The following is a 10,252-nucleotide window of genomic DNA, read 5'->3' as shown; positions in this document are numbered from 1 at the left end:
ATATATATAATATTTATAATATATTTTTTTCTATCTATCTATCTGTTTATATATATATATATATATATATATATATATATAATGTAGTTTATTACTTTAATTTATTTACATTTTAAATGGGTGTTATTCAATTCAATTACTTAATGATTACTGGATAATTTTTTTTCTATAACAAACCCCTAATGATATTTTATTCAGCAACACTGTTGCATAAGAAGATTTATGCTGATATCCTTAGCTAACATGGTAATATAAACTGTATTTAACCATGTTAATGTCCACAAGAGGTAATATTGTGATCTGTCTGTGTTCATGTGTTTCTGTGTTTGTGTGTCTGACAGAAGGAGACGCCGCTGGCTAACGCTGTGTTTTGGGCAGCGAGGAAAGGAAACTTGGCTTTGCTTCAGCTGTTGTTGAACAGCGGCCGAGTGGATGTCGACTGCAAAGATGGAGTACGAGCTTCTTCCTTCCTTCATGCTTCACTGTTCCAGTGATTGTATGGCATATGATAATGCTTTCTGTGTGTTTCTGTCAGTACGGCACCACAGCGTTAATGGTGGCTTCATACAGCGGTCATTATGAGTGTGTCCGGGAACTCATCATGCAAGGTGCAGATATTAATCTGCAGAGAGAGGTACTGATGCGCTTAGATTGCTGTTATAATGGACTATTTCTAGAGTGTTTGTAATAAATTGGTCTCATATTATTAAACATACACATCTTCACTTCTTAAACTACAGGAAAATATCCATCTAAACATTTCAGCCTAACTATAAGATTTTATTTATTTGGATGAAATATTTTTATTTTATTTAGTTGTAATTTAGTTTATTATGTTTGTTTTGATTGTATTTAATTTGATTTTGTTATTATTGTATTTATTGATGTATTTAAATGGCATTATATTTAATATAATGTTATTTTAATCTAATGCAGTAATTAATTAATTGAATTTAATTGTTATATTTTATTTGGATATTTCAATATTTTTTATATATTAATTTATTTGTTATATCATTTTTATTTTTCATTTAATGTAATGTTATTTTAATCTAATATATTTATTTTATTAAATTTATTGTTTATGTTTTCCTTCATTTTGTTGTATTTTTATTTTATTCAGTTTGATTTTTTTATTATATTTATAATAAAATATTTATTATATTTAATTTGATTTTTTTATTTATACATTTATATTTATGCATTTATTTTAAATTATTATATTTATGATAAAATGATATTATTTATTATATTTACTTGGATTTTAAATGGCATTATATTTAATATAATGTTATTTTAATCTAATGCAGTAATTAATTAATTGAATTTAATTGTTATATTTTATTTGGATATTTCAATATTTTTTATATATTAATTTATTTGTTATATCATTTTTATTTTTCATTTAATGTAATGTTATTTTAATCTAATATATTTATTTTATTAAATTTATTGTTTATGTTTTCCTTCATTTTGTTGTATTTTTATTTTATTCAGTTTGATTTTTTTATTATATTTATAATAAAATATTTATTATATTTAATTTGATTTTTTTATTTATACATTTATATTTATGCATTTATTTTTAATTATTATATTTATGATAAAATGATATTATTTATTATATTTACTTGGATTTTTATTTACACATCCATATGATATTTATGCATTTATTTTTGATTAATTTTTAATTTCTTTGTTTTTATTTATGTAAAGTTATTTTAATCTAATTAAATGATTTTATTTTATTTATTGTTTATTGATTTATATTGTTTAATTTTAATTTAATTAAACTGATTTTATATTAGTTAATTTATTTACATTTAATGTTGTTTTAATCTAATATAAATTCATTCGACTTTTTTTTTTTTATGATTTGTCATTTTGTTTAACAGACTCATATTAACATACTCTTTTAATGAATACATTTTATTTTAATTGTTTTTTATTTTAATTAAATTTTAAGTGAATGTTATTTTTATTTTTATAGCCTATTTTTTCTGTAGATAATTTTTGTTTAGTGAATAGCCTTTTTATAGCATATATATATAATACAAATCTGAAAATGATTAAATATACAGTTTGTATAATATATCAAGAATTTTAACAATACTTAGTTTTGTTTTAAACAAAACTGCTGCTATTAAATAGCCAGACCCTTTTGTAATAATTAGCGAAATATTTAATAAAAACCTTTATAAATTAAAAAAATTATATATAAAAAAATGTTTTTTATTAAATGTTATGTATTAATTATTTTAATATTTATGTTTTCTTTTCCTTTTTAATTTATTGCATTATTTTAATCTAATGTAATCTGTCTGTTTGTTTGTTTTGTTTTGTTTCTTTATATTCCTCAGCAGCATTTCTGTTGACGTCTCCCTAGCAATAAGCAGCAGTGAAAGTTATTTCTGTCTGAGCTGGAGTGTCAGGTTGTTAACATGACTGTGTGTGTGTGTGTGTGTACATTAGTGTGCGGCTGATGATGATGTCTCTGTTCCTCAGACAGGTTCCACCGCTCTCTTCTTCGCTTCACAGCAGGGCCACAATGACATTGTCAAGCTCCTGTTTGAATTTGGAGCATCCACAGAGTTTCGGACAGAGGTGCGCTGTGATTGAGATCTAAACGAGACTGAGGTATACTGTGACTGTGAATAAATGGACTGGTTTGTGATCTGCAGGATGGCGGCACGGCTCTCTCCGCGGCCTGTCAATGCGCTCACTCCAGAGTGGTGGAGACCCTTCTGAAGAACGGCGCCAGCGTCCACGACCAGCTCAGTGTTAGTCAGCTCTATTCCTCCCATGAGGCCTAAACGCCTGATGCATGTTTGTGCCAGCTCCTCTAAGGTTTCAGTGTTTAGACTCTGCTCTTAAGACACAGGTTAAATGAAAACATATCCTTGGGAGACAGCAAATATTTTCAAATAATTTGGTGGAAATATTTTAGTAGTTTTAGCATGTCTTGCCAAGAATGTCATTGCATTTATTTAAAATTTATTTTTATTTAAAGGCACAATATGTAATTTTCGCCGCACTATGGACACGCTCTGTGTCACTAGTTAAAATTGCTTATTTCTCTGGATTTAAACATTCTTCGAAACATTTGGGATAATGTAAGTACACAAGTCAGCAAAATATATAACACTGTTCTAGTGGTTTTTGGATATTTTAATAAAAAAATAAAAAACTTTAATGTCTAATTTTGTTTTTCATTTAGTGTAATGGTATTTTAATCTATTCTAATATTTATTTAAATGTATTATTTATTCATTCATTTAATTTAATTCATTTTTCTATACTATTATATTAATTATTTCTTCATTTATTTTGAATAGATTATTATGTTATTTTAACATTGTGATTTTTTTTTATGTTTTATTTTATTTATGTTTTTTGTATTTAATTAGATGTTTTTTTAATTATATTTATTAATTAATTTTTTTTTATGTTATGTAATGTTATTTCAGTGTAGTGAAATATTTATTTATTTGTTTGTTTTTTATTTTGTCCTATTCCGATTTTATTTAATTAGGGTTTTATTATCTTATATATGTAACCCTGGAGCACAAAACCAGTCTTAAGTCGCTGGGGTATATTTGTAGAAATAGCCAAAAATACATTGTATGAGTCAAAATTATAGATTTTTCTTTTATGCCAAAAATCATTAGGATATTAAGTAAAGATCATGTTCCATGAAGATATTTTGTAAATTTCCTACTGTAAATATATCAAAACTTAATTTTTGATTAGTAATATGTATTGCTAAGAACTTCATTTGGACAACTTTAAAGGCGATTTTCTCAATATTTTGATTTTTTTTGCACCCTCAGATTCCAGATTTTCAAATAGTTGTAGCCTATCTCGGCCAAATATGGTCATATCCTAAAAAAAAATACATCAGTGGAAAGCTTATTTATTCAGCTTTCAGATGATGTATAAATCTCAATTTCAAAAAATTGACCCTTGTGACTGGTTTTGTGGTCCAGGGTCACATTTGTTAATTGATTCAGAATTAATATTATATTTATTATTCATATATTTTAATTTAATAACAATTTTTAATTCATTTGTCATTTAATGTAGTGCTATTTTATGTATGAAAGATCATATTCTTGTCTATTTCTTGTACATCTTGTCTATTGTCATATTCTCTAAATACCATTTTCATCATACACATCTTCTCTGTTTCAGGATGGTGCGACGGCCTTATTTTTGGCGTCCCAAGAGGGTCATGTGACTGTAATACGGCAGCTTTTGTCATCCGGGGCTAAAGTCAATCAACCGCGAGAGGTCTGATTTATACTCATGGCTTATGCTCAGTTTGGTTTTGATTAGCAGTGTTTGGTTTGCTATTATGTATTTCATTGTGTTCTCCATGTTGATTGTGTTTTTTGGGTCAGGATGGCACAGCTCCGCTCTGGATGGCAGCCCAGAGGGGACACAGTGAGGTGGTCAAAGTTCTGCTGCTACGAGGTGCAGACCGTGACGCAGATAGAAAAGTATGTTGAAAAAACATTTATTTTATTTTATTTTAGTTATTTTTTTGCCAGGTGGAAAAGAAACTTATTAAAAGTGCATGAAATGGTTTGTTCTGCTGTCTCTGGTGTTTCTGGCTGAAGGACGGCTCCACGGCTCTGTTCAAGGCTGCACATAAAGGCCACTGTAACGTCATTGAGGAGCTCCTCAAGTTCTCTCCTTCACTCGGCCTTCTGAAGGTACGGCAGCATCATCTGACGTCCAAAAAGTCCAGAAAGTGGTTCAGTTGTGACTGTGTGTGTTTTGTCCTGCAATCTAGAACGGTTCTACAGCTCTTCATGCTGCCGTCATGAGCGGGAATCCAAAAACTGTCAAACTTTTGCTGAAGGCAAATGCTGATCCAGCTTTACCCAACAAGGTGAGTTTGAGACATGCAGATTATAACACATTAATTCACACATATTATACACATATTATTAAATCTATCTATCTATCTATCTATCTATCTGTCTATCTGTCTATCTATCTATCTATCTATCTACCTATCTATCTATCTATCATTTTAATATATGTATATAAGCTTATTTGTAGGCTTTATTTAAATTGTTCAAAAGAAACCCAAAATATAAAATAATTATTGATTTACATTTGTGTAATTTATTTTATTATACACAATATCACATATATATAAATGGCATTAATATTATTTTACATGGACAACTTGCAAAATTATATTTATTTAATATTTATTTAAATTATTTATTTTGTATATGTGTGTGTGTGTGTGTGTGTGTGTGTGTGTGTGTGTGTGTGGGTAAAATCATAGGTAAAAGTGTTCTGTCAAAAAATAGTTCAAAGGTTGTATGTAGTTTAAAGGTTAACAAAAATAGTTGCTAGTTGAAAAAATAGTGCTGACATCTACTGGTCAGTGTGAGCATTTAAGTAATGAATGTGCTGCAGTCAATAGCTAAAAATGTGATTAATGCTGCAGTAATCTAATTCACTTCATAGTAGATCATAAAAGCACAGATGAATGATAATCTGGTTTTATCTGGTGTTTTAATGGCACGTTCTCTCCATAGAATAATGAATTGCCGGAGGATCTGACGAAGAACGAGCGCATCCTGAGAGTCCTGCGCCTGCCGCTGCTGAACGGAGGGAGCTGATGACTGCTAGGTTTGCTCTTAGCTCTCTCTGCCGTCCTTGTTTTTAGATTGATGAAAAATGAATGCACTGCATCCTCCTGAGAGAGGAGCCGCTGTCCGGAACAGCTTTCCTGTCTCAAACAGCCCATCTTATAATGGTGCTTGCTTGCAACAATGCACTGAAAAGCAGAATTGCTTATTCTTCATCTCGGAAATGTTATGACATAATGTACTTTTTTTTTTTTTTAAGTCTAAAACATTTACCAAATTTGTATATTTTGTAAGAAGCAGCTTATGTTTTTTTTTTGTTGAAAAAATAAAATGTTTAAAAATAAATTATTTTGGTATCATTATTTTAGTAGTGTCTTGTAGCTTGCAAATATATTTTAATTAATAGAATGTTTTCTTTAAAAGAGCTCATGAATCAGTGTTTATGTCATAGGACTACTAAAACAAAGAAAGGGAAACTTCACAAACAAATAACAAATAGCTAGTCACAACACAATAATAAATAAAAAAAAGCTCAATTTTTGTAAAAAAAAATACAAAGATTAAAAAACGTATTTTTGGGTTTTTGATGAGTAGTTTGTCTTGCCATATTTATTTTCTGCTGAAATGGAATTGCGTAGATCAAAATCTTGGTGCGTAGATATTTGTTTTCTTAACATTTTATGTAGCATTTTGTCTGTGTGAGAAGTGTGCTAAAATGTATATTTGTCAAAACAATAAATAAAAATGCTGCTTTTAACGTCTTTTGACCATTTAAAAAACATTTATTTGATTGCATACACAAAAACATGATTTTTAAAATTTTTTCCATTTTATTTTAAACATTGCTACAATATTAAATTATTTGTATCAGTAAACTAGTAATTTTTCAGTAAAACTCATTTTTGGCGCGTCGCAATGAAGGCGTGTCCGATGCGCGGGAAAGGTGTGGCTCGACGCTCGTCATCCGTGACGTCACTGTAAACTCTCGACGCGGAAGTGCGCGAGACGCACAGATTTAGCGACGCACCGAGATTCCGCGATACATTCATTTTAAAAAATGTATATATTTGAACCGTTCCCGCAGTAACATATTAAAAGTTCACCTTCAACACACCGTCAACAATGACGAATGCCAATTTACAGGTAAGAGACTTTACAAGCGATATGACAGCCATAATAGTGGACCTTTTCATGCTATTATATATAATATATGTATTATTGTTATACTTCTTGTCATTTTTCTGTTCTATTTAAACGTATGCTTCGACAACATACAGTCGAAAATATAATTATGTTGTTGAGGTTTAGGATATATGTATTGTTTATGTGTTCGTTATATTTAGGTGGCTTGTTTATTATTTGATTCATACATACATTTAAGTGCTTCTTAACTTATTTGTTACATTGTAAAGCTCCTGTCTTGTATGTTTTTGTTTTTTATCTCCTTTATGTATTCATTAGCCTGTCCTTAAACTGGTCTAACCAGTTATCCTTACATTACACCACACTATAACATCATCTTATTTAACACAGACAGTCCAACACAGATTTCATTTGAATTCAAGATTTGAAACATTTAAACAGGCCTGTCATTGCTTTACAACCTGACCAAGTCATCTATATATGGGTGTTTGTGTAACTACAGACAAGAATAGTAGTGTAGAATAATGCAGAAGAAATGCAGAATAATTTTATTTCCAATAATTTTTATTTGTTATTTAATTTAATTTATTTCCAAAGTGTGAAATATTGTATGTAATTGCGTGCATTTATGAAACATACAATAAAATTATAGCCTTAGCAAGAAAAACACTATTTTTTTTCCTTTTTGAATATCTCTTCTATATTTACTTGTGCACAATAGAAAGCCATTGATTTGGCCAGCAGAGCCTCTGAGGAGGACAAGGCCAAAAACTACGAGGAAGCTCTGCGCCTCTATCAGCATGCAATCCAGTATTTTCTTCATGTGGTAAAATGTAAGAAGCCAAAAGCCACTATTTATAAACTTCACTTAGATTTCACGTGCAATTTTTAAAATATATTTATATTTTATTTTTATGTTTATTTATATTTTAAAAGGCTATATTCATTTAAAACTGTTTAAATTAGTAGTATATTAATATATTATAAAATATTAATAACATAAAATATGATTAATAGATATTAATAAAACATTACTTGTTTATTTATAATATTAATTATTAATTATAATATTTCATATAAAGATCCATGTATATATATATATATATATATATAAAATAACATACAATATACACACATTATAATATTGTTTTTTTAAGTAATTGTATTATTTAAATGAGCCCATATGTAGTCTTATAATATATGTATATATTTAATATAAAGTATTGTGTTTTATTTAATTTTATTAATATGAATATACAGATGGTTTGTTATTATAATGTTATATATTAAATAAATTTTTAATTAATTTATTTTTCCGCCTTAAATTTATTTGATCCCTTATTAAATGCAATTTAGTGAGCAAAAAAATCCTGAATTAATAGTGGCACTTTTTAATGTTTTATGTTTTTACAATTTTTATATGTATTTTTATTTAATTACTTATTTGCTTGCTTATTTATTTATATTGTATTTCATATCTTAAATATATTTTATTCAGCATTAAATGCAGTTTGAGGAGGGAAAAATCCATGAACAAATAATGGCACGTTTTATTGTTTTTATATTTTAAAGTGCAGATAATTATGATTTATTTATAATATTATTTAAATATTAAATAATTATTATAAATGAATTATTTAATATAGTTAAATTGTATTTATATATTTATTTATTTAAATTATTTGTATACTATAAATTGTCTTTTATATCTTAAATGTATTCAATGCAGTTCATTGAGCAAAAAATCCAGAACCTGATGATGGAATATGTTTTATTATTATTGTGATGTTTTATGGTGCAGATGAAGCTCAGGGCAAAAAGGCCAAGCAGAGCATCAGAGCGAAGTGTGCCGAGTATCTGGACCGAGCGGAGCAGCTCAAGCAGTACCTGAAGAAGAAAGAGAGCGCGCCGCCCTCCAAACCAGTCAAAGTTCCCCAGTCTGACGATAAAGGGTGAGAGGATCTACTTCCTGCTCAATAGACTAATCCACTTCCTGTTACACGGAGTAAACACAATGCCAAATTTCATCTTATACAGGACTGACAGTGATGACGGCGATGCAGAGAAAAAGAAATTCCAAAGTCAACTCCAAGGTACAACATTTTGTGTCCAACAGACTTTATTAAAGTAGCCACAACAGGAGAAAAAAACATGGATTTTCATACTTCCCAGGTGCTATTGTCATGGAGAAACCCAACATTAAGTGGGACGATGTTGCTGGTTTGGAAGGAGCCAAAGAGGCCCTTAAAGAAGCGGTCATCCTGCCAATCAAATTCCCTCATCTTTTCACTGGTATGATAGGTTACATGAATTAATATGTCTGAAAATGTCTTCTGAAGTGTTCTGAAGCTCATCACTATCCGCAGGGAAACGCACTCCCTGGAGAGGGATTCTGCTCTTTGGTCCTCCAGGAACAGGAAAGTCCTACCTGGCTAAAGCAGTGGCTACCGAGGCCAACAACTCCACCTTCTTCTCCATCTCGTCATCAGACCTGGTGTCCAAGTGGCTGGGAGAGAGCGAGAAGTGAGTGCTCCTCAAATGTTAAGTGTGAATATATTATTTGTTTTTAATCATTTAGAATTTATGTTGTTAATTTTGTCATTGTCTGTTAGGTTAGTGAAGAATCTGTTCAGTTTGGCTCGGGAGCACAAGCCTTCAATCATCTTCATCGATGAGATCGACTCCATGTGTGGCTCCAGAAACGAGAACGAGAGCGAAGCGGCCCGCAGGATCAAGACTGAGTTTCTGGTCCAGATGCAAGGTAAACGCAAAGCTAGCGATAGCTTTGTCGCAAGAGCAAATTTGGCGCTGTCTGAGTCTCATTTGACAGGGTTGTTATAATTTTGTATATAATATAATATAATATATGAATATAATATATATTTTTTTGTTTATTTTCTTATGTAGGTTCAATACTAGGGCTGTGCGATTAATCAAAATCGTCATAAAATCACGATTTGAGCGTGCACGATTTCTAAATCGCTTTACAGCACGATTTTCCGCACCCCGACCTCCCGCAGTATGCTATCCGAACCAATCAGAATGCAGCGCGCCTAAATGGAGTGCGAGAACAGAACAGAATGGGCATACAGACGTAACGCCAGGTTCACACACTCTGTGTGTGGTGTGTATGCGGTGCATATTTTTTCCGCGCCCATGTTTACGGATCAGAGCATTCACACTGCATACGATTGCGATCCGGCAGTGCATTCCAGGAGCGGTGCGTCTGCAGCAGTCATGCAGCTATCGTTTCCGCACGGAGTCTATTTCTGCTGTGTTGCACGCGCTGAATTAAAGTGACAGCGCATTGTTCACGGTAGAAATTAACATGGATTGACACGGAAATGTAGTAATTACACCATAAATGCATATAATTAAAGTCTACTGTTTCACAGTCAACACATGGCTTTTTGGCTAGATTTAAAACAAGGAAAAGTTCACTTTTAGATAAACAAGGCAATAATAGATGGCACTCGTGGAGGTAGGAAAACAAAGTT

At 30.4% G+C, this 10,252-nt stretch overlaps 2 protein-coding genes across 3 annotated transcripts in view; both read left to right on the top strand.

The window, feature by feature from the left end:
- ankrd29 (ankyrin repeat domain 29) overlaps positions 1 to 5,906 on the top strand; it is a 6,855-nt gene extending 949 nt beyond the window's left edge. The window contains exons 2-10 of the mRNA XM_016542643.1: positions 342 to 452; positions 536 to 634; positions 2,506 to 2,604; positions 2,682 to 2,780; positions 4,192 to 4,290; positions 4,401 to 4,499; positions 4,620 to 4,715; positions 4,796 to 4,894; positions 5,559 to 5,906. Coding sequence (XP_016398129.1) covers positions 342 to 452; positions 536 to 634; positions 2,506 to 2,604; positions 2,682 to 2,780; positions 4,192 to 4,290; positions 4,401 to 4,499; positions 4,620 to 4,715; positions 4,796 to 4,894; positions 5,559 to 5,642 — 885 coding nt within the window. The 3' untranslated portion in view covers positions 5,643 to 5,906. The remainder of the gene's footprint in view (positions 1 to 341; positions 453 to 535; positions 635 to 2,505; positions 2,605 to 2,681; positions 2,781 to 4,191; positions 4,291 to 4,400; positions 4,500 to 4,619; positions 4,716 to 4,795; positions 4,895 to 5,558) is intronic.
- Positions 5,907 to 6,593: 687 nt separating this feature from the next.
- On the top strand, positions 6,594 to 9,752 carry LOC107731533 (vacuolar protein sorting-associated protein 4B-like). Of its 2 annotated transcripts, none has more exons than XM_016542645.1 (7): positions 6,594 to 6,755; positions 8,485 to 8,528; positions 8,657 to 8,707; positions 8,793 to 8,848; positions 8,928 to 9,047; positions 9,122 to 9,278; positions 9,368 to 9,752. In XM_016542645.1, exons 1-7 carry the CDS (start codon positions 6,735 to 6,737, stop codon positions 9,594 to 9,596), a joined length of 678 nt encoding a protein of 225 aa, XP_016398131.1. In that variant the 5' UTR covers positions 6,594 to 6,734; the 3' UTR covers positions 9,597 to 9,752. The 2 variants fall into 2 exon arrangements, with proteins under 2 accessions (XP_016398131.1, XP_016398130.1); XM_016542644.1 differs by lacking the exon at positions 8,485 to 8,528 and adding an exon at positions 7,477 to 7,588 and having other exon boundaries at positions 8,557 to 8,707; positions 9,368 to 9,748.
- Positions 9,753 to 10,252: the final 500 nt, after the last annotated feature.

Source organism: Sinocyclocheilus rhinocerous, unplaced genomic scaffold (genome assembly GCF_001515625.1).
Source record: "Sinocyclocheilus rhinocerous isolate Xijiao unplaced genomic scaffold, SAMN03320098_v1.1 scaffold4355, whole genome shotgun sequence".
NCBI lineage: Eukaryota > Metazoa > Chordata > Actinopteri > Cypriniformes > Cyprinidae > Sinocyclocheilus > Sinocyclocheilus rhinocerous.
The sequence above is the reverse complement of the archived record's forward strand: the minus strand, read 5'-3'. Positions and strand labels throughout refer to the sequence as shown.

Bases quoted from the DNA above. Each gene is read 5' to 3' on its own strand.
- LOC107731533 (XM_016542644.1), top strand. From the start codon at position 6,735: ATGACGAATGCCAATTTACAG. The intron at 6,756-7,476 runs GTAAGAGACTTT...TGTGCACAATAG, and splicing joins TGACGAATGCCAATTTACAG to AAAGCCATTGATTTGGCCAG. The intron at 8,708-8,792 runs GTGAGAGGATCT...CATCTTATACAG, and splicing joins CCCCAGTCTGACGATAAAGG to GACTGACAGTGATGACGGCG.